Source organism: Phaethon aethereus, assembly GCF_964289735.1.
Source record: "Phaethon aethereus genome assembly, chromosome: 2".
In the NCBI taxonomy this organism is placed as follows: domain Eukaryota; kingdom Metazoa; phylum Chordata; class Aves; order Phaethontiformes; family Phaethontidae; genus Phaethon; species Phaethon aethereus.
In genome coordinates, this window is record NC_138582.1 from 155389372 (window position 1) to 155414340 (window position 24969).

General features: G+C 36.9%; 1 protein-coding gene across 1 annotated transcript in view; it reads right to left on the reverse strand.

Moving 5' to 3' along the window:
• Nucleotides 1-24760, reverse strand: part of KIF5B (kinesin family member 5B) — a gene marked incomplete at both ends in the record, with an annotated part of 31546 nt that extends 6786 nt beyond the window's left edge. Inside the window, 16 exons of the mRNA XM_082015038.1 lie at nt 385-573; nt 1227-1370; nt 3046-3252; nt 4254-4322; nt 5130-5323; nt 6695-6843; nt 8746-8891; nt 9306-9410; nt 10968-11092; nt 12558-12645; nt 12745-12800; nt 13129-13177; nt 13580-13684; nt 14123-14196; nt 15846-15933; nt 24635-24760. Coding sequence (XP_081871164.1) covers nt 385-573; nt 1227-1370; nt 3046-3252; nt 4254-4322; nt 5130-5323; nt 6695-6843; nt 8746-8891; nt 9306-9410; nt 10968-11092; nt 12558-12645; nt 12745-12800; nt 13129-13177; nt 13580-13684; nt 14123-14196; nt 15846-15933; nt 24635-24760 — 1914 coding nt within the window. The remainder of the gene's footprint in view (nt 1-384; nt 574-1226; nt 1371-3045; nt 3253-4253; nt 4323-5129; nt 5324-6694; nt 6844-8745; nt 8892-9305; nt 9411-10967; nt 11093-12557; nt 12646-12744; nt 12801-13128; nt 13178-13579; nt 13685-14122; nt 14197-15845; nt 15934-24634) is intronic.
• Nucleotides 24761-24969: the final 209 nt, after the last annotated feature.

Here is a 24969-nt window from a genome sequence, read left to right on the forward strand (position 1 = left end):
ATCTTAGTGTGCTATTGCTACCTCTCCCACTTCCAACTTGCTGCATTAGTAGACAAGAGTACTGACTAGCCACTGCTTCTGTAAGACTTGTGTTTGTAAAGGATCATGTAATGGACTATATATGGACTCTAGTATTTAATACAAGTTCTACAAAAGCGTTATCAGGCTACAGACATTGCAGAAATACTGACATCCTGTCACACAATTACTCAGAAGCATCCAAACCAAAGAGAGTATTGAGGATATGGCTGAGTCTTGTGGCTGTTCAATCACAATGTACTTTGTTAGGTGTCAAAAAGAAATGGCAACTTCCCCCCGCCCCAACCAAGTAGGTTAATAAATTCAAAAGAAGATTTAGGCAGTACACTGTAAAGAAACATTTACCTGTGAGATACGGAGCTGGCAGGCAGCTAACTCCTTTTCATTTTCTTCCATTTTCTTATTGCTTTCAGCTTGTGTGCCTTCTAACTGTTTGCAACGTTTTACCATTGTTTTTACTTCTGATTTCATTTTACTAATGTACAGTCTTGCAACTGTGAATTCTTCATCTATCATGCCAGTTCCCTCAGGCTGCTGAAAGGTGTGGAATGACACATTTAGAAAGTTCAGATAATGAAACAGAATTAAAGATGAGCTGGAGCAACTTAGTGCCCAGCACACATTCCCCACCTCAACTGATAATCAGAGCATTTAAACACCAAAATGTTGTGTGTTTTTTTTTTTTTTTTTTTTTTTTAAGTTTTCTGCTTGATTACTTAGAAGTTTGCACAAAGGTCACTTGAAGAGGGAAATACAGTTCACTATTCTAACACTGCTTATATTCTTGTCCTACAGTGATCTTCTACATTTATCTTTTACTTCAGTTCCTCATTCCATTTTTAATGTAAGTATCATCCCGATTGCCACTTTAGTTCAGCATTAGATTTCCAAGACAATGCTGTTGATTATGACCATTTCGTACAGCAGTTTAACAGGATGAATAAAACCGCTACTTCAGAAAAAAAATCATACCTGCTCTTCCTTGTCTTTGCATAACGAAATTCTGTTTGCGACCTGATTAAGTCACAGTATAAGCAACAGATAAGCTTATGCCCAAATTATTAATATACATGAGGTTTCCCATGGTGGTTATTTTCGCCATGCTAAGAATGCATGTGAACCATGCTGACCCCATCTATCCACAGCGTACATGTGTAATATGCATTAAAAGTTGCACTAATCCTTACCTTGACATCATTATTTCCTACCGCAATCCCTATCTCTGCAAGATCTTTTAGTAAGGAGGCCATCATTTCTGTTGCTCGTTTCTTCTGATGGTTGGTCATTTCTTTAAGTTTCTGAAGCTCTGCATCTATACTGGCGAGAGTGACCTACAGTAAAAGAAGTCACACTTCAATAAACAGAACACATTCTTGCTTTTAGAACTAGTTTCATACAATTTAAATACAGCAACCTGTGGCTGCCTACTGAAGTGTCCCATTTTTATGTCTAAAACCAGATGGGCATCAGGCTAAGTGAATATACCATATAGGAAAAATTTAGAAGTCCCAGAGTGACAGTATTTCTTCTGAAGGAAATGTAAAGTACTGGGGACAGAGGCCTTCAGCTCATAAAATACAATTCAGAGTTACATACTGTTAGAATACTGCAGAGAATTGCATTTATAGGAAAAAGGTACATGGACAGCAAGTCCAACACTTTTCACCATGTTTTGGTAAAGGAAAATAATTTCAGCTTCGCCCGCAGAGTTCTTAACTCTTTCTTACTTGCAAATAAAAAAAGGCACCTAATTCCAAGAGTTCATAAGCACTACACTTACTCTAGAGCAATTTTTCAGCTAGTTTGAGCTGCTGTGGTTGTAATGGCTCAGCAGCTTGTGTACTCAAAACTTGTCTGCTCTTTGTTCTCCAGTTTTAAAAAAATTCCAAAGTTTTACAGCAGGAAGTTTCAGCCAGTGATGCCAAAGGATGGTTACTGCATGGGTTAGCTGTGGCAGACCGAGAACACTGAAATGTCTTAATTCTACTACATCCCAGAACAGTTATTGCTGTCTTGTGGATTGAGTTGTTCCTGACACTCAATAGATGTTAGTTACAATATCCAGAATAACTTGACTATCTATAAATTAATTAAAACAACGCAAACAAAAAAAAACCCACAAAAAAGCAAGCCACACACTTCAGAATCATACACACATACAGCTAGCCTATTCCACCAAAGCCACAATCTCTAGAAGACCCAATACCTCTCAGTTTTCATCCTCAAGAACAGAGAAGAATGAGACTTGCACCATCACATATTCTGTCTGCAATGCCTGCAAACACACCTATTCTTTCCAGTACTTAGAATTTTAGGACAGTGGGTAGAGTATTAACTGTTTAAAACTGACTGCATCTGCCAAATAATTGGCTACTAAAACTGTCAGTCAATTCAGAAACTATGCAGGTATATGAGGAGGCATATGGTATTCGTCCTGTGGGACTGATGATACATCTGTATTTTAACCAGGGTGATCTTTTGGAGTATGTCCTCAGTGTTCAGGACTACTCCTTTCAGAATGTAAAATAAACTGCCTATTTTTGACGGCATCAAGGTAATTTATATTTTATGTGCCATAAATATAGCATGCAAATACACATTCCTTTCAAGAAAAGCTGTAGCATGCTCACTGTAATTTCAAAATTGGAAGGAGCAGATTCTTAAGTGAGGATTACCCCAACTGCACCAGAAAGACACAAATGTGAGTCAGTGTCACCAGCATGGAATGAAAGTGTTAACTTCCGAGAACTAGGATTTTTCTGAATGCACTTCAGGTAGTAAAAATGACACAGGCATTAAAAAGAAGAAAGCTATCCAGGTCAGTATTCACTGTGCATTTTTTCTGACGCTTTCTGGTTTTAGAAAATTAAAACTAAAGACATTTTAGATTTAAGCTCCCATTTTCCCTTGTGAAAAAACCTTTAAACAGCTTCAAGTAAGCAATACGGGTAAGACAAGAAGAGTTACATTGAAGACTGCCAGTAATTTCTTATCCCAATTTCGTACCGATTTTTGATTGAGTTCATCACTAAGCAGTTCGTATTCCTTTGCCTTATCTTCTACTTCCTGAGACTTCTGATCATAATTGACAGCTAATTCTTCAAGGGCTTGTAGCACCTCTTTCACTTCCTCTTTAGAGGCATCATTTTCAGCCTGAAGGCGATTCAACTCTGCTTGCAGGTTGTCTTGGTCCCGCCTGGTCGATGCTAGAAGCTGCAACATTGATAGATATTTATTTAAAATTACAACAATAAATATTCATCAAGAAAATTCCACGTCTAGCATCACGCAATAAGGATGCCAAGTACGTTAGTCTTTGAAGTATTTTCAAAATGGAAGTGATTACAAATCAAGACACATAAGGACAGCAACTGGAAATGCACATGGAAGTTCTCAGAAAAGCCACTGCTCACTACTCATGAGTCTGAAATTGTTAACAGGCTAGAGACTAAACTTCCAGCATTTCAACACTGTTAGCTGCCAAAGAATAACTAGACAAAGTAAACAGTTACTAAGGAGGCAGATTTATTTAAAGAAGATTAAACAGTAGCTCCAACTTCCCGAGTCCTTGACCCATTTCCTTCTTGGCAGGTACACAAAGATTATTATTTTTTTTTAATCTTTGTGCTATATAGAATTATTTTTTTCTAATATCTTGGCTAAATGAAACTAACAATTTTATTATTAATAGGTATTTTCCACATTTAATTAAGTTACATTACTGGCAACATGTGCCTACAAATAATTTTAATGTTCCAGCAAATATGGTCTGAAGTAACACATAGATACTTCCTTTTTCATTATGGGACATTACATTTCCCTCCTCCCCCTTCTCTCCCTGTACAGCATCTGACCAAAAGTAAACCTTAAAACAGATTTCTTACAGTAAAGCCAGGCATCTTCAGTTTTGACAAATTGCTAACTTTGCATGGGGAAAACAACTGCTGGTATCTTTGCATAACATATTTCAATTCCTTCAATCTTCATGGATGTTTAAGGTTCAAATAAACTGGTTTAAGTTCAGCCTTTAGCACAGTGTAAGTGGAGGGAATGAATAGGCAGAGAAGAGAAAGACTATTGAGAAAGAGAGAACTACCGTACAGTAGTAAGCAGTCATTCTACTCCCTCATCATAGACTGTGACCTATTCAGAGCATCTCAAATTTCTTTAAAGGAAAGACAAACAAAAATAAAAGATGCAAGAGCAAAACTCACCTCTTCCTGATCCAACATTTGTGTTTTCAGTTTTTCTACTAGTTGGCTCTGCTGATTAATTTCTTCATCCTGCAGTTGAAGTAAGACTATGTTCAATAAGCTGACAAATAGCACTCAGGAAAAATACTCTAAGAGACAGTATATGTTGGGCATCTAACTTTCCATATTCCAAGACAATTACACAACTGAAAGCAATAAAAGTAAAAAAAAAAAAATCCTTTTGATTTCACTGGCTGATCCATTAGGCTCTTAACCTGGCATGTACGTGTAAAACACACCATGCTTCAAAGACAAAACTCTTAGACCTGTGCTTCTGCAAGTCTTCTCCAAGTTGTTATAAAACTTCCAAGACACAATTAAGATTTAATTAAAAGATTTTTTCCTCTCCAAAATTAGTACTACTGCTTAAATTTAAAATTACATTCAAATAAAACATGCATAACATGGAAAGAAAAAAAATGCTGTCTTTAAATTACTCATTTTCCTGCTTTCTCACTATTTTCCTTTTTCTGGTATAGTATTATTCCAAACAGTCAGCTAGGAATGTTCTACACCCAGAAAGCAGAAATACCATTCAACATTCTTATTAACTTTTCCCTTCTAACTTTCATTTTTATCTTTTTTAATTATGTAGTGAGCCTTTAGTTTTCCAGACGTTTCAGCAAAGGAGGGAGAGCAACTAAGAAAGGATACTTGCTTAGCACCAGATAAGGCAATTTTGATTTCTCTTAGTCAGAGCTTCAGAATTAGAGTAGGCACTCCTGGCAAATAGTTAAGCAAGCTGTACTAATAAATGAAGACTGGCAAATTAAATATTACATAATATAGTTCAAGATATATTTCCAAGAGGTCTTACATTAAATAAGAATGGCATACCTTGTCATCCAGTTGTTTGTACAGTTTGGCAATTTCTTCCTCACATTTTCTTCTCTCGGCATCAGTGAAATTGCCAGTTACTCCAATTGTGGTAGCTGGTTTATCATTAACAACAGTAATATCCTTGTCTACTGCAAAAGCTTCTAAGTTTGCCTTCTCCTTGTCAAACTGTTCATCAACTGGTACAGTCTCCCCTTAAAGAAAAGAATATACTGTTTTAATACAGTCAGCCATCGAGTATCTTCCACAAGTTAGCCTTGAGAAGTATTATGTACTCCCTACCAACAGTACTGCTCCACAGTTAATAAGAAATCAAGTTCACATGATTATATGGTAAAAAAAATTACCACTAGATCATAAAAAACATCTCCTGCTTGCCACAGAATATTATATTTCACCCAGTTACTCTTCTATAAGCTCCAAATCTCATGTTAAACCTGATCTTCTAGAAAGGCACACAACTTGCCCTGAAGACAGAAAATCTTTTCTTTCCCCTTGGCAGTTGGTTTTGCTAGGTAGCCATATTTACTTCTAAATTGCTTTACTTCTGATTTAAAATATTTTTTCAGTTACACTGTTATCCTTTTATGTTCATTAAGCCTTTTCTGATGAGAACACTTTACTAACTTCACATAGAAAAAATACCACACACTAATCAAGGCACTTCTCTGGTAAACTAAACTAAATTCCTTAGCGTCTTATTACAAAAGATTTTATGCCGTCCTTGGAAGTTATGGGCTCTTTCCAACACTCCAGTATCTTGTGTCAATATTCTGGAAGAACTATACTTAACATCTCAGGTGGGGCCTCACACCATCTCTATAAAAGATTTAAAAAAACCCCACCAAAACAAAACCAAAAAACAAATTACATCCTACTGAAGTTATTTAAGTGAGCCCATTTTTCTCAGATTTATATCAGGATGTGGTACAGTTGTCTACAAGACTACAAAATCATCTTCCATAGTCACCAAACTCCAGAATATATCTGTAAGTGAGACCTATGTTCCTCCTTTCCTGAATTTAAGGCTTCATATATGTCTGGCAAAATGGAAGTTACTTCAATCAATATTGAAGTTAATTATTCAGGCAGAAAAAGAATGGGCACACATTCTGTACTGTCAGCAATTTTGGGGTTTGGATGGTTTCTTGACTACTAATATGTTTGAGTTTTAAACAAGGACAAGATCTTGTGATATTGATTCGAATTAGAAAACCAAACCAGAGGAAATATTTTACTCAGTTTCTGCATTTACAGTCAAAAATATTTTTTCTCCTCCATAAAATTTGTATAATGTAACTCTAGCCCTGCTAGTAAACCAAGTGTTGAAGAACCTAGCACCAATATACTTTCAGACATTTTTACCATTATGTGATGATTAGAAGTTGTTCCAGTTGCAATACAGTGAAAAATACAAAGTTCCAATGTCAACTCAATATCCTAGCTTTAAGATTCTTATTATTGTCTTGCATAGTGCTCTTGGTTATTTTTGGTATCCTGAAGACTAATTCAGCATCTGTTGTCTTGCCTAAAGTTTGCAGAACAAAAATAAAATTGCTTCTCACCGTTCCGCCATCTGTTGAGTTCATTTTCTAGCCACTGTATGGTGTTACGCAGAGTCTTGTTTTTCTCTTTTTCCTTCTCATACTTTTTCTTCCACTGTTCTGCAGTGAGCTCCACGTTGACACAGACTGTGTTCTTAATGGTCTTTGCTCTACATAGAAAGAGCAAAAACAGCTGAAACTTCATTTTTAAAGAAAGGATTTAAAGGCTATCAAATAAAATTTCTACACATGACTGGTGAAAGTGTAAACATTCCAACCTCTTCCAAAAGCTTATTTCTACTCCCTGCCAACTTCCTATTTTTTCAGTTGGATTGATACAACTGTTAATGGACAGAGCAATATAATAAACTTTGGGAAGGCTAGAACATCTCAAGCTGGTTAGGTTGGAAAAATTCAGCTGCATGCTTTCACCTCAAAGAATTCAAGTCAAGAGAGTAGCGCACAGCTTTGAACAAAGGGTAGCATTCACCACACCTACAAAACATTTCTCCAGTGGAGAGCATAATACATTTCGGGTGTAAACCATCTAGCTTATTTAAAAAACAGCTCATTTAAACCTACAAATCCAGTTACTAGATCTCCATTAACCAAAAAGGTGTACGAGCTATAAAGTTCAGATGTGACTGTCTACATTCAGTCAGGCAAATCTCATCTAAAGACATTACACTTTGGAGATGAAACTAAAGGCACTAATAATATATATTCATGAAGTTAACATATAGCTTTCACTGTTGTGCCATACCTCACTTACCTCAGTACTTTTTCTGTATAGTCCTCTACTACTACCAAATATCCCCCTCAAAGATCAGAACTGGAAAAAAGCTTAATTGTAGTTAGAAATTTCCCCTCTCACATTACAACTCCTTTAAGCATCTTTCTGCAAAGTCTTATTGGGACTGATCTCTACCAAAAGACACATGATTTCCTACTAAATTACATGATATTTATCTAGACTTCAGTTACTACAGCTGAGGGTTTCACAGTAAATTCAACATCCCTAGAAGGTTGAATTAATATACCAGACTAACTATGGTGGCTGAGATAGAAGCATACTCTATTAAATCCTGAAGAGGTCAAGAGCACGAAGCAGTGAAACTACAGAGCCACTACTGGAAGACACTTCCCAATAGCTCATTCAAGAAATACTAGCAGGAAAAGAGCTCCAACCTCCTAGATTCTAAAAGGAGACCAAAAAACCTCCACTGTTGCAGAATGCAGTCATTACTCCACATCCACTAACTATCCATAGTCTGCCAGATTTTTAAGAAGTTCTGAAGTCATCTAGCCTAGTTTCCATAATAAAAAAACTTCACTGAAAAGCCAAGGAGAAAATTGCCTTGTTGAACTAGAGCATAAGAGGTATACTAACATAGAAGACCATAATTAAGTAAAATGCTGACAGCTTTTGTAATGTGCTCCAGTAAATGAAGTCATTAAATCTAGTGGTTGCAAACTGGAGTATTACAATGAAGCATTAATAACAGAGTGGCAAAGAAGAGGTACCTAACAAAATACCAAGTTTGAAATGGATACTTATAAATTCTGTTACAAATTACACAGGAAGTTAGAAGTCAATGTTCAGCTACAGTCAAAGTTCAATTCCAGTAACTCAAACGTTTCTGGAATGCTAGATACAGGAAACAGACTAGAAGATGTAATTCAGCATGCTGTCAAAGGACAGGCTGGCAGAGGACAGGCTCTCCTGGCAAACAAAGGATTCGGCTTATCAGGGGAGAATTCCTTCCTCCCTCCTTCCACTTTAGGGGGTGGGAAAGAGTATTAATTACCCTCCATGACTACACATTAAACCACATTTCGAACCAAACTATATGCTGTCCTCCTGGAAATACAGTGCCTTCAGGATCCTGCCCAGTTTAAAGATTTTTATATAAGATAGATCACAACACTTAACCACATGTGTACTGAAGAGTTACAGAAAGAAAATGTTCTAATTAATTTGGTTCAGGAATCTTAACAGAGAAACTTACTTATTTCTCATCCTGTGTTTTTTCTGAGCCTAGTCAGGTCAAAATATTAACTCATTTACTCACCTTTGGCCAAAGAGAAGAGTAGATTTAGTTTCAGATTCATTGTATGAAGATGGAGAACAACAAATAACAATAGTGGTTCTGCAGTTACCCCCTAGTGAATCTTGAAGGATTCTGGTCATTTTGCTATCACGATATGGAACATAAGTCTACCAAGAAAATGGTTAAACGAGTCAGTCACGGTTTTTCAGACACATTATTTAATTTGTTGAAATAAGAACTGTGCTTTTGCTAGGTATAAAAAACATTAGAAAAAACATTAAATTCTACTTTAATTCATTAAATCGTAAGACTGAACACATATGGGGTGACATAAAATTGTAGTTCTATGTTTGATAACTTCTAGAGTACAAGAAAACTTCGGTGCCTCAGCATTACATGTAACTTTATTAATCAGTGTCACCACAGTACAAGAAAAACAGCCATTTGCAATGCATTGATGCAACTGGATTAATTTTAAAAAGACTACATGCATATGACTGAGATCAGTAAAGAATTTCTGCATATTCAGAGATGCAAGCCTTTAACCTTGGAAATATAAAAATGCAAAAGAGAACACTTACACTGCTTTCAGCCAAAGCTGAGATGACATTTCCAAGAGCAGACAAAGACTTGTTGATGTTCTTGGCTTCATCCAGCACAGCACCTTCTGCTCCAGTTTTACTAACCTATACAGTGTTTCAGTAAGTTACTAAATGCATCTTCAAAAAACACCTTCCACATTTAATATAAGACTTGAGTAATTTTTCTGCCTTTAAGTCAGTCTCCCTGACTTTGAGGTACTCATAAGCAAGTTGGGTTAGAATAAGCAAACTCCTCAGACCCTTTCCCTGATTCACCATAAATTTTAAATTCAGAATTCAGTGTTTGAAGATGTTTCTAATTTTTTAAACTACAGTGAATATTTTCTATGTGAAATACACCTTTTCATAGAAGATACATGTATGGTTAAAACCAAAAGTTGTTTGACATTTGTAAAAAAAAAAAGTAATTCATTAACATAAAAGGAAATAAGTATTATGCATAGTTTGTCCAGAGGTCATCCTTAACAAACAACAACCCCAACAACAAACCACATACCACCACCTCCTAGAAAATACAGCAGAGTCTATATTAGCAAGAATTTGTGAGAAAAGATTTGAGAGGCTGAATCTGACCTACATGAGTGCTCTAGGAACTTCAGTAGATATCAGCAGAAATGTGAAAAAATCTACCCTGACACCATTCTGTTTACCTTAGCTCTTCTGCCTCAAGGGCTGAATTATGACTTACAGTTCTATAACCCTCCCTTTACTATCCTTCTCACCAATCTGGGATCATGACCACAACTAAGCAATTCTATTTGCCTATGTTTAAACCAACCCAAGACAAGGCATCAGAAAACCTCATGTATTTCAAAAAGACTGGGAGAAGCATGAAAGCAAAGTTTGAAATAAACAGTGAAAGGAACAAAACTACAGAGAAATAAGACCTGCAACCCAGCCTTTTTCTTTAACTTTGTTCTCACTTTAATGAGAATGAAACTGGAAGCATTAAAAGAAGAAAAAAGACGACCATTACTAAGAAACACGTTTCAGAATAAACACAGGATCACAGACAACAATAAGGCCATAGAACAATGACATGAGGAAAGACAACAGCAAGCAGAAAGGACTAAAAAAAACTGGAGACAAAGATGGGAATTAACCCAGAAGCAAAGATGAAAAGAACATAAAAAAAATCCAGCTCTTGAAAGGCTACTAAGTCTGTAAGTAGTGATACAGGATAAGCAAAATGGTACATATTTCCTTCCCTGCTTTAAGCCACTGACACAGGAAAGCAAGTTGTCATTTTAAACAATGTTCATTGAAATTTCAAATTAAGAAATTTTTTCTCACTACGTAAAAAAATTCAGATATTTCACATCGATAAAACTTTTTATTCCAGTATCTGGCTAGCCAACACACCTGTATACTTTTTTGCTCTTACAGATACCAAAACTGAACTCTAGCCTGTTTTCCCTACCCCATTCCATATTTACAAACTCCCACTGCAGAAATGCAGATCAGCTTAAAGAGGCAGTATCTAACAGCCAACCCAGACTAGGATTCAGAAACCACATTTCAAAGTCAAAATTGAAACGCTTCAGAGATGACAACTGAACAATCAGTATTACATTAATGTAAAATATTTGATGTAAAGAATAACGGGAGTTTTTCAAAGCAGAAAAAGAAATTCAGAATTACCTTTTCACTACCTGCCAAGTCCACAAGGTAAAGTTTTCCACTTAGTTTCTGTTCTGTTTGAGTATTCTCTTGTTTTACATTAATAAGAAAAATACTATGACTTCGGGAGCTGTGTTCGTTCATATCTATAATCCAAAATATATAAATTGTCAAAAATATTCGTACAACCAAACTAACTTAACAAAACAGTATTTTCCCCCAGTGAAGCAACAGATCAAAAGCTAATGTAACTGTGTAGAGTACTCTCACTGACAACAAAACTAACAGTATCATCTAACTGAGTAACAATTACTCTTCCTTGGGCATCTAGTCATACCATATAAGCTCATTTGTAAGATTTGATAGCCTGTCAACTATAGATTTCACACATTCAATTTATTCTATTAGAACAGAAGGAACGTTTACATTCCAATACCAGAACTTTTTTTTTTTTTTGGTAGATTTAAAATGTATCACATTTTATCCTTTTGTGAAAATTTGAACTAGATGGCCATAACCTCTCATCCCTTTCTGGTTTAAATACCTGCTGCTCCCTCTGCTGTGAAACATGCAGAGTAAACAAGACTTATTGAGTTTAAAGAATTATTTTAATTCATTAACAAAATTTAAGCTGACTGCCATCTGAATGGGAATGTTTGCCTATTTCTTTTTAACCATAAATCCTTCACATGCCTAAAGGGTCCAGCTTATTGCTACCACAGGAGCAGTTCAACATATAATATCCTTCTATCCAAATTTCTGTTATTTCTCCATTACTTAATCTGGTCCCCACTTCAGAACCTTACTACCTAGAAGCAACAAAGTAGAAGTGCAGGACTGAGTCATTCCTTAAAAGGAACATCATATTTTTATCCTTAACCAAAGAAGTGAGAAGAAAAATACTTTATTTTCTTAATGACTGTATATTCTTGCTTTTCCTGAATAAAGAACTAGACACAGGAGATTGTGAAACTCACCCTCAAACTGGCTCTCAAAGATTTCTGACAGCCACTTCAGTTGCTAAGAACTGAAGTATTATTTCGCATGCACTTCATCTTTCCTTGTCTTTTTTTTTTTTTAAACCCTCTATCACTTCCTAATCCTGCTTCTTGTTGGAATTCAAGACCTCTGACATGGCTCCTTACAACTCAGCTGCATGCTACAGCCCAAAAAGCTTGGGACATTGGGATGCTGCTTATAAATTCAGACATGCTGCAGATTTATTCTGACCAGCTTTTCTTTGACTATGCAACTGAATGGCTAAACTGTAGACAAGCCACAGTGCCTTGCTTATAGATTCGTAGGTTAATTGAAACAAATTCCACAAACTGGGACTTTGTACTATTCCTAATGCAGAACTACACCTTTTCCTCCAATGATTCAGAGCTGCTCACTAATCACTTTCTCCTTTCAATCCAAGCCTAACTAACAACAACATCTAACAAGAAATGAATTTAAATACTTGTTTCTGAAAGACATGCTGAAACTGCTTATGCTAGACCATTTCAAAAACCTGAATTATTTAGTTCTCTGTTTTTGTCTTCCCTACTTTAAAGGCATACCAGAAGCAAATCAATAAACCACTAAAAGGAGACAAAAGATAACACTTACTTGTAACTGCTACATGTCGGTTTGATTTTCCTTCATCTATAGTATCCATAACTTCTTCTGGACTACATACAAAACGCTCTGTGCAACCCTTTAAAAAAAAGGCAAAAAACCACCACACCAACAAGCCAGAAGTAAATGACGTACACTAGAGGAGTGAAAGATGAAAACATATCAGATTGATGCTCACCTTTACATAGGGAACTCTATTTTTGTCCTCATGAACAGAAAGATTGGTCTTTGAAACTGGAAAAGAAAAAGTTCTAAAGCTAAGGTATATATGATTCCTTTGCAAAATGAATGAGCTGTGTACAAAGCATGTCCAAGTCACAGATGTTCTTTTTCAGCAACACTTTATAAACACTTAATATACACAAAACAACCACTACTGCAGCTTTAGTAACATTATATAGATTAGTGCCATGCTTTCTCATGTACTCTTATGTATAGGTTATTAGCATACCAAATACCTATCTTAGTATCATGATAAGGTTTTGGGTTTGTTTTTTTTTTTTTAAAATATTTCTCTCCAGAACAATTTATTTCCTATGTTCAATATAAATAAAACGCTTACCATCCAAAAGGTCCCTTATTTTATCCAAGTATATTTCAAAATATGACACCTAGAAGGGGAATAAAGATACAGCATCAGAAAGCAAAAATACTTTGCTTTTTGATCAGAAGGATCCAGCATGATTACGACCTCCCACATAATACCACATCTAGTTCAAGTCCTTAAGGCTGAACTAAAATACACCTTTAAGAAGACACTATTCTGATCAAAAGCTTCAAGCACTACCAGCACTGCCATAGGTTATCAGGATAGCTACCATCAATGTTTAATGGAAACAAGATTAAAGTGTTAACGTAATTCTTCTTTAAGCAGAATCAGTTACTTCAGAAATAACTCACATTTAGATTTTCCAAGTTACAGGCATTTGAAACAGATACAGAACATCCATTTAATCATAGACTACTTCCAGTTTTAATATAGGTAAAATAAATAATAATGAAGAAAAGTTTACCTTAATATGAAACTCAAGATTCTCATCCATAGAGTAAATATAATTAAAAATATCTTGCACTATCCTTGGAATAATACCCATTCCATCCGGGTCATGAAGCTTCCCCTTATTAGAAAAAGTTACAATAAATTGAAGCATTCATACTGAATCCAACATCACAAGCAGTATCCGAAGGCAAAACAGTTAACAGACAAATTACTTTTAAAATGCTGGCACTTATTTTATTTATAAAGGAAAGTCTTGACCATCCATGTAGGCCCAACATTTGTGAAGAGTAAAAAGAACAGCCTCAGAAATCTGCCAAACTACTAAAAGTGAAAATGTAGTATTTACATTATTCTTGTGTTTCTCATCCTGTTACTGAGGGCTGAAAAAATACAGTAATTGCCATTTTCTGTTCTAAAAAAAATTTTGAGTATCAAAATGTTGCAATGGAAAGAAAAGATGAAACAAAGTGACATCTTATTCCTAGAAAAATAAGATTATTGTGATGAAAAGAGATGACAGTGACATTAATAGTAAATATATTTTAAGATCTCTTACTTCCATAGTATGTGTCTTTCCAGACGATGTTTGCCCATAAGCAAATATTGTACCATTGTATCCCTCAAGTACATCTAAAGGGAAAGAATATTTTCATTAGGGTTCATTTCCTTCTTCTAAAGGAAAGTCAAATGAAATAGAATGCAAGCAGGCAGTTCCTAAAGTGTTCAGCAAGTTAAATCATTCAATGTTTGGGAACTCTGTGCTAGAGTTGGTGGAGGGAGGGTGTTCCTCCCTATGCCTTTTAATGCATTAAGTCATCATTGACTGCATTTTAGAAGTTTACTGTATTAAGAGCACCTGTTCCTTCAACCAGAAAAATCAGGACTTCAGAGTCAAGAACAAAAAGGAAATTTATACAACTGCCAGGATAAACAGATAGTCTTTGATAACTCAGAAGAGGAAACCATACATGAGAAAGCTATAATATTTTCTGCCTTTGGGAAAGTTTAATTGTCCAACTGTGAAGAGAATGGGCTATGCCGTAAGCTTCAAGTGTCTTACTCTTTGGCCATAAGCTTGTACTTCAAATTATGAATGAATGAAAACAAAGTTTTAGATTGAGGGATAAGCGGCTGGTGGGTTGGTTTGTTTACAAGTCGGTTACTGTAGAATCCCATCCTGCAAGCAAACTTTTCTTTTCCAAAACCAAGCATGAGATACTCCAAATAGGGAAGTCTTTGCCACCCATCATACCCACAATCCACTTGTACCACCACGAGAGCTCATTTGCCACATGATGTAGCACAGCCTAGAAACGCCGCACAGAGAAATAGGGATCAGATTTTTAGATGGAAGAAGGGGGCAGAATTGCAATCCTTAGTTAACTCCACGTTTTAAGGAGCACACATCTGATCTAATCCTAATTACTGTTTAAATCATTAAAGGGTTAACTACTTGCAGCAGCATGGACTTTCCACAGCAATCCACTTTTCTAATGATCAAAAAAAATCCTACATTTACCCAATCTTCTCTTGTTACTAATAGTTGACATTTCTGGAGTTTCTGACCAGGCTGTTTCAAAAGTTGTTTCAATTAGAATTTATTACATATCTCCTCAAGAATTTAATCAATTTTATTTTCAGGAAACTAGCTAATTGCTTACTACAACAACTTACTGTAATATAATTTTCTGGTCAGACTTGATTTACTAGGCCAATTCTGACAATTAAAGTTTCCAGAAACTGTATACCCTGACATGCACAACAATTTAAGCTTTTAACTGTGAAGCTAAAAATCACATTCAAAAGATTCTGCTTAAACTGTGTATTAAGTAAACAAGCTTAGAGAAGACCTATAGCATATACATGATTTCGTAAGTTTCCCTTCCTCTTACACTCCTCCAAACAAACCAATACAGAATGTTTTCACCAATAAACTGGGGAGAGGAAGGGGGAATAAAACAACCCAAACCTATTCATAAGGGCTACTTTGATCGACTTCTGACAAATTATTTTAAACAATCTTTTGCAGAGAACCTAAAAAAATCAAAACATGACAGGTAAATGTTATCAAATGTTGTAATCAAACTGAAACAACAGGTTAAGCATTGACATAATTTATCAGTTCAACTACAGGACAATTTTATACTGCTATGATACATGTTGGCTCTTACTAAACATTCAGAAGGTAAAAGGGAGCAACGGAAGTATCAGCTTTCAACATTGAAATCCACACAAATATGAGACATTTCCTTATGGTTAAAGTTGCTGTTCCACCTTACCTTTGACAATCTTTTTAGCACAATCATTGTATACTTGTTCCTGTGAGGTGTTTGACTGGAATACACGGTCAAATATATATGGCTTTGACTGGAAAAAAAAAAACAGACACAGAAGACCTATGAAAAAAAGCAGATACTGGACATAGAACTAGAAGGTGTTTGTTCATACAGGTTAGAAGTAGTCTATACTGTCTCAGCCAAATCTTTTTGGATTTTGAAGCACTTGAGTGTAGTGAGGAAATCAGCTTATGTAGTATTGCCTAAATCTTCACATGCTTGCCTACAAGTAAGGCCTTGAATTAAATACATTTGGTTTCGAAGCACAATCTAAGTAGTTCTCCAAAACTATTCTGCCACATGACCTCAATTTACTTGATTTACTTGGTAAACCAATGCCTAGTCTGTACACCTGAAAACCTTTTATTCTCTTCCACTCTGATGGTGGGTTTAGTCTGGTAAATACAGCTATTTACTCTGGTAAATACCACATCACATACAATACCTGTCTTGGTAATATTTGTTAAAAACCTCAAACCAAAAAGAAACACTCAGATCACCTACAGTCAGCACAAGAACTCTCCCCCCACACATGATATCCTTAAAATAAAGCTCCATAAGCAGAAGTAAAAGGCCACTTTGGAGGAAGGGAACCTTCCACTGAAGACTCATTTTGGAAGACACTGTAAGAAGAAGCTTCAACATAGCTCTTTGAAAGGAATGTTGGATTTTGCTTTGTTTTAAAGAAGAGATCTTCCATAACACAGTTCTAAGCAGCTGACAATCCATTAGGATATGAACTATTATACTCACCTTACAGAGTTCTAATTTTTTTATCATTTTCAGAGCTTGATTTAGTAGGTAGCCAAGCAGATAGGCAAGGTTTACAAAGGACCTAGCTCAGTTAACAGTGGTAGTGAGTTTAGCAACGGTAAGTGCTCCATTTTACCTAAATTTAATTCATTATCATCCTCCCCCAAGAATATTCTGGAATTGACTCCCTGGCAAAGAAACAAGTATAGCTTCCATCTTTCACATACTCGCCATATTCCCTTCCCCAGCCTGACCTTCCATTTTTCTTTCAATAATGTCTAGCCTAACACCAAACAAAGCTTTTTAGATTCAACACATACCTATCTGCTCAGAGGACTTGAATTCAGGCGGATGAGCTCCCTCTCAGGAAAAAAAAAATAATTACAGCATTCACTGTGTAAATACGCTCAAGAAACCACAAGACTCAGCAGGCAGAAACTATCCCTAAGGTGCTGAAGTTTGTCAGAACACTTCTTTCACAGCAGGGAAATCACAAGCCTTCTCGATTACTCATTTTAGCTTCAAAAACACCTCAAATTTATATGTTCTACAGGGAGAATTGAGGCCATTACATACACCAGAAGACAAACAACTACCAAGTTCAAGTAACCCTGAGGTAAGAAAATGAAGACTGAGAATGTGTAACCCGAAAAGGTAAGTCACTGTAGAAAAGACAACACTAGCTATAAATGTTCTTTCTCACTAGCAGCTGTATTTTCAAAAAGTATCCAACTTCTCAAATATCAATTAGCTACACTACACACTGCAAGTCATCTACATCACAAAACATTGATCAGATCTGTTTCATGCTCAAATTCTTCTGCCTATATGTATGCACTAAAATAATACCATCTTGGAGGATCATATTTACCACTACACATTGGAAAAACATAGTGAGGAAAGTGATAGCATCCAATGTCACTGCAAATAATCTGTGCAGCATTAGCAGTTTGTGTGTTTGTACTTGTAAGATTTAAACTCTTCTCCAAATCATTGCTCTGGAAAATATATAGATAACAATTATTCCAATTAAATTGATTTTAGAAGAATTAGGAAAGTTCCTAGATACGATCTTCTGCAGCAACTGTTAACAACAGAATCATAGAATAGTTTGGGTTGGAAGGGACCTTTAAAGGTCAATACTCAACTATTTCTCACAGATCCCAACATACGTGATTTTTGTTGTTCCCACTAGAGCATGATAACTGTGAGAACAGGAAAGTACATTAAAATGCAAACATTATTTTGCACAGTATATATGTTAGAATGTACACACCTAAATTATTGTGTACTTATACATTACTGCAGAAGATTTCTGATGCTAAATATCTGGGGTTTTTTATTTACTTCACAGAAATCCAACTTTTTTGAAAAAATATTAAAAAATAACAAGTCTAGTATCTGGTACAGGAAGACACCTTGTTTAGAAAGAACTGTAGGTACATCCTGCACTAGTCTGCAACATCCTGCAACCTACAGGTATTTGCAGCAGGTTCTTAAAAAGCTTTCCTCCTCTACATTTGTAAACAGCATTTAGAGGGGTTTGGGTGTCCCGCCCCCCACCCTCCCCCAGTTCTTCTGCCAAGCAAAGGTTGACTGAATCGAACTGTTGTTCTTTATCTGTGTACAAGGAAAGTTATGTTTGCTAATTTGAAAGTAATCCGTAGACACAGAATACTTTTAGACCATCTACTCTTCAACTGCAATTCAAATGCCTTCATAAAAGAACAGAGTCAAATTTCAGTATCTCATATAATTACAGTTTCTTTTGTTTTACAAAATGTTAATATAAAGAACGGCACGTATGATGAATGCCATGGACTAGTAAGAACAGAAAACCAAGCTGCAAGGACTTCATTCAGGCAGTAATGTCTTTCATTGATCTTGTTTATTTATACAGTGAAAGCTGCTAGGCACATGACAAATTCCAATTTCTCTCAAGTTAACAACTATTACCAACATACCCACAGAATTTAAGAATCCTGACCAAAAGAATCCTCACAAATGGTCCCGCTTATACCACTTGTCACCTCCCCATCCCTTGCAGGTGGAAAGTGGAATATGTGTTTACATGTCCTCAGTATTGTATGTTCCTAGATGAAGCCACAATACAACTTCAAAGCACTCAAAAATCCAATTACGTATTTCCCTCCCCTCCTAGGCCGCAGTACGTTTATCACACCTATGAAAACCCACTTTAGAGACATGTCCCTGCTCCATCATCGCTGAATCAGTATCTAACCAAGTAGGTTTAGCCAAGCAGGTTCCAAGATAATTATGTTTTAATACAAGTTACTCCCACTCAGTATGGTTTCACATCTTTGACATCTGCAATGCTATGTCTTACCACTTCTCTTTACAGTCTACTTTCTGCTGTAAACAAAGCTAAAACAGTATTACCCAGATTACCCTGCCCTAGAAAGCCTCCTCATTACCTTTAAGAGATTAATCAAGAAAGATTAAAGTGTCAGATATTTTTTCTATACCAGATGCCTTTTCTTCCTCAAGTAGTAAACAATCAGATATTATGATGGACCTGAAAACAAACACAAAAGCTCCAAGCAAGATTACCACATGTTGTCTACAACAGTGGTAGTACCAGTATCACTACCATATGATGATGCTGCTTGGACATACTCCAGAAATTTTCAGCAAATGTTACTCAAACCCTAATAAAAATGTAATAGATGTGACCTATAAGCAACACAAAATACCAAGCAAACAAGCAGAGCTTCTGACTTCCACTCTCCAAATAGACAGAATTCAACGTTTACATTCACTCCTTGCCTAGCATTTGTTCTGTCGGTAATCAACAAGAAAACTTCAGCTCCTGTAGTTGCTTGCACTGAAAAGATGTGATCCCACAGCAAAACTTGGCAAGCACTCTCACATCCCTCAATAAAGTACATCTGCCAACATGATTTTGCAGCAGTTAAACTGAATCTTAATAAAGGGTTTAAGTACACAGTTCCGCAGTTTACTTAAAGACTAGTTACCAGTTATCCTTATATAAAAGAATGCTCAGCCTATCTAAATTATACAAAATTTGGAGCATACATTAGAGTTTGTTCTTCAGAAAAGTCAGTTTTTCTCAGTACCTCCAATGAGGACTACACAAAAATCTCTGATCACAACTAGACTGAAATCTTACCTTAAAAGTCCTGGAAATACTTAAGGCTATCTCCATAAAAATAATTTAACATATTTTTCATTTTCACATTCTAACTTTCCATAAACTACAGAATTTGTTACTCAAAACACTACCTTCATTAACCTTTTTTTCTGTGCAGTAGTACCCAAAGCAAAGTCAACAGTGAAAATTTACCTGAAAATCAGTAGCATATTTTTCTATCTCAACATATTCAGATGCTCTTCACTGTTTTCTGCTAGAATGGACTGCTAAAAGCAATATTATATTCACCCACGGTTAGCTTATTTTTGGTAAGAGGTTGAAGTAATAAGTAATAGGCTTACCTCTCCCCTTTAAGTTTTGCGTCTTTATTAAACAGCATTCATCCCAGCACAAAATATGTTAAAAAAAATCCCACACTGAACAATTTCTGGAAAGTATGATGTCAAATACCTGACTCAGTTCTTCCTATTACTAAGCTAAGGTATTGCTGCTTTGACACACCTAACGGAGTCCAACATTGCCAGTGAGTGAAAGGCCACTGTTCCAAGTTATTATTTTATTTTTAGGACAAGGAAAAAGGATTTTCTTTTTGCCCTAGCTCTATACATACAAAACTGCAGCTGATACAGAACAGTCAGTGGATATCAGCTCTTTCTGCCCTCTTTTTCTCATTTCTGTGCAAATACTGCAACTCATATATCAGCTGTTGTTACAGCAGTTATTGTTACAGAAGAACTAAACCATGTAATTTTGTTTTTAAAAAACTGTAACTGGAAACTTAATTTCCAGCATCAAAACAGAGAGAGATTTTGGAACAAGAGTTTCAGCCAAGCTTTGCTTTAGTAAAAAGTTTCTTCTAAAGAGAAAAGTAAGCACTGCTGGCATAAAAACAGTCACTGAATTTCAGAACAACCACCAAGTAAGAGATGAGTGAGGTGTTTCTAAGCAAGTGGTACAGCAGCCAGGGAGTATAGCTCTCCCTTTACACGTTACCATAAGCTAGAATATTTGCTTTCTGTTAAATCATCATACCAGTGTCATCTGAAAAACTTCTATATTATCCACCACTTCATGGTTATTTTAGAGAGTAACATTGAAAGAATACTATTGTTTCAGCTACGGATTGCAATTTCTAATTTATGTTTAAGTTGCACTGTAGACATTAAGCACTTTTACTCATGTGTTTCTAATTAAACAGTGCTTTCTTTCATACTAGCAAAATAATAATAAAAAAGTTGCTTTAAGAATGCACCTTGTTTCTTGCATTTATACGGTCCAGCACAGCCTTTCTTTCAGCAATGCACATGAATTACATTTTCCTTTTGAATAATCTGCTGCCAAAAACTGCAGCAATAATTAGTGATCTTCATTAATCTGATCCTAAGGTAACTTAAACCTAGCTTTGCTCTCATTTACTATCCAATACTGGTTTAAAAGGTAATAGAAAAGAAAGCAAAATGTCTCAAGCTCTTCTCAGGATCTCAGGGGTTACATCTTACATACAAAACAACAGCACTCTAAACAAATATGAAAATACAGGCAGGTAGCCATGATTCTTTCTTAAAAGCCATAGAAATAAGGAATATACTATGATCATTACTAGAAACATTTGGATGACAGAGAGATACTGCTCATTTCTGTGAATGCCCATAACACCTCACCACTCCAGTCATCTGACAGTACTGTTTTCAGTTTAGGCTTCAGTCCAAAATCCTCTCCTATCACTGTGTTCAGCAATCTATCTTATCTTTTGGACAGCTGTAAGATGAGCAAGACTAGGTACAAAAATGTTTTTAGAAAAGAATTACAGATATGTTATGCAGAACTATAAAGCTACTGAGTTGAAAGTAGCTTTACATTTGAAAAAATAAAGTACATGATCATATATGGTATAAGCTTGCTATTCCTCCATTTCATCGTACTCAAAAGCCTGAAATCCATGAGCAAATTGCTATAAATTTTTGTATATAGGTAAATTTATGATGTTTAACATAAAAGCCATAAACTCATAGCAAGGCACCCTATTATCTGTTTTAACAAAACCCTTATACTTACGTACGGGGAAGAGCCATTAAAAAAACTAAAATGGAAAGAAGCCCCCTTTAATTAATAATTTAAAAGCTCGTTACTAGTTTAAAAAGTTTCATCCTGTGGAAGGACAATACTTTTTCAAAGTCTGCTCTTTGAAACAGCCCAACACTGTATGTCCCCTCAAATTGCTGTTACACACTAGCTACAATTAAAACAAGTATTTTATCTAACATGAATCAAAACTCACTTGTCCAGAAAGACAACCATGCCAATAATTACATAGGAGCTAGGAAGAGAAGGGAGAATAGATCGCTCAGATGACAGGGGAGTCAAGGAAGGAGGAGGGTTTTGTTATAGTCACTGATTTCCCTCCCCACCCTCCTGAACAGAGGAGTCAAATCTGCAGTCTGGGGTGAGCTCTGCTTCCACCATCTCCTAGTTTTCATCTCTTATCTATCATTACAGGCAACTCCCAAGTATTATTAAAGAAGCCTTTACTGTTTCAGCACAGACCCAGACACACACAGAAGGTGCAAGTCCTTTAGGCAGCTGAGAAAAGTAGCTATAAAAAAAAAAAGTGGCTTAATTACTGTTCAACAGGCAACCAATATGACAAGTAGCAATAAAGACAGAAATCAAACAGCTGAGAGTAACCAAACATACAGTTTATTGAGGGTGTTTTTAGAAACTGTTTCATGAGGAGGACTGCTTCTGTTACTATCCTCCCTTGGGCAATTCTACAACAGGCAAGTGAGGTGGCTTGCTACAGCCTCAAGTTGGAAGGTTCGTAACTTTGTAAAAACATTAGCTTGTTAAAAAAAAAACACAAAAAAATCCACAAGTTAAAGTAATTGTCTCAACAGTTTTAGAGAATCAAGTCATAACTTTGAGAGCATCGATCTTGTCATACGTCCACCGTTACAAAAACAAAATCACAGAATATCAATCCTTTACTGAGATTTTGTGAAACAGAACTCAAATACTGTCACTGCTACCCAATCGAGTAATTTTTGGGTGCATTTTTCCCCAAAGTCAGACATAGCAAGTCCTGCACCTAGGACTACTAAAGGATTTTTTTGTCATTTTTACCAATGCAGAAAACACCAGAGTACAGGTATAATATTAACTACTAAGCCCAGGCAGAAAGCCCCACATGATCCCTCAGGAGCATGCCATAAGGCTGTTCTTCTCAGATATAGTACCACTTCAGCCCAATTTACATTTTAGATATTTTTAAAGCGTACTTAAAGAGTATTTAACCAATGTGAGTTTCCTGTTCTCTTTAGACTAGAGCTACTGAAAGAACACATGGAAAATTTATTTTTAAAATGTCAGAAAACATCAACATTTCTAAGCTTAATCATGGATTCTAAACAGAATATGTAGTGTCACAATTAATGGGTATTCACTGATAGAAGTGAGATAGTTTGTTCTAATTAAATTTTCCATTTTCCAGGCTTGGTTCCTTACTCTGAGGAGTTTACCTGTAGAATCTCAGGAAGAAGATATATACTCCAAGATACTAACTTGCCAGCTGAAATAAGCCCAAATTACCTCATTTCACAAGCATGCTATTGTTCTTGTAGCTCCAGACTCATGGAATTCCATATATTGTACTGACAAATTCAGTTGAATATTAACAGACTAGAGCACTAGTATTTAATAAGTCATACTAAAAAAAAGTATTTCACTAGATCACCTCCTTCAGCTTGAGATACTATGCAAAAAAGCTATTATTTGTAACCTTGGGAAACAGAATATAAAAATAAAAATTTGAAGACAGATAATAACTGACATCTAAGTTACTTTCAGCAATGCAGAACTAGCACTGTCTCTACAGAGAAAAGTATTTATATGAAAACACAAATTAAAAGTTAGGAAGAATAAAACAAACATTTGGAATAAAGCATGTTTGTACAATACCAATCTAACCAGGCAATAAACTACTGCACTTTAATTTTATATTCCAGTTCCACTTTGCAGCTAAACATGATACACTGAACAAAAAGGAAAGGATTATCTTTTCCCCATAACATCCAGATTGCTTTATAACAGGCCTCATACTTTGCAAGGTGACTTCAGCTAAAATGTATTTACAAACATGTAATAAGCCAAATGGTCTGTTTATTCTGATTTTCTTTAAAGAAGTTATCAGCCGAAGACTGATTTACAGATCTCAAGCTCCAATGAACTGAAGCCTGCACTGCTGTTCTACATTTTCTTCCCCAAAAACTCTCTGTAGACAATTACTCCAATGCACACATTCTGCGCGGGTATTTAGCGGTCAAACTCATCACGGTTGCCAAAACCAGGGACAGTCTAGTCGGGGGACACGCTGCAGGGCTCGCTTGCTCTTCTCCACCCCGTAATTCACGCGTTTTCCGTGGACACACTGAAGCGTGCCCTGTGGCTCGGGCTCAGCAGTGAAAGCCCACGCTACGCCCGAGCCGCAAGTCTTTCGGTAGAGCCTTTGTCAGGTTTCCTGACCCGCACCCACCGACGTGTGCCCACACCCCAACGCCCACTACTCGGGGACCTCTGCCCCACCAGTCCCCCACTCTTTCCCGACCATGCCCACACGCAGACTAGCCGGCGCCGTCCACAGCTCTTGCCTGCCCTCCTCCCCTTCCCCCCCGCCCCAAAAAGGCCATCCCCCTTTCCGAGGCGTCCCCGCCCGCGGGCGCTCCCGAGCGCCTCAGCCCTGCCTCCTGCCTCACACCGCGCCCATCCCCGCGGCATCTGACCCCGCCGACCCCTGACACCCCCTCCCCCCCTGGCGCTTCCCCCGCCTTTCCCGTCCGGGGCGGCCCCTCACCGCGATGACGACGGTGTCTTCGCCCTGAAACTTGGCGATGTACTTGTCCCCACGGGTCACTTCGGACTCATTGAGGGGCCTGAAGCGACACATCACTTTGATGTTACACTCCGCCGGGTCCGCCATCTTAGGCCAACACCGCCTCCGGGGCGCTCAGCTCCGCCGCCACCCGCTGCTACCTCTACACCGCCCGCTCCGGGGGTCTCGCAAGCCGCCGTTGCCGCCGCTGCCAGGAAGCCTGCGTCCACCCAAGCAGAAAGGAAAAGGGAAGGGCTCCTTCCTGGCCGCCGCCGCCGCCTCCCGCTCTCACTTCCTCCCCAATATGGCAGCCATGG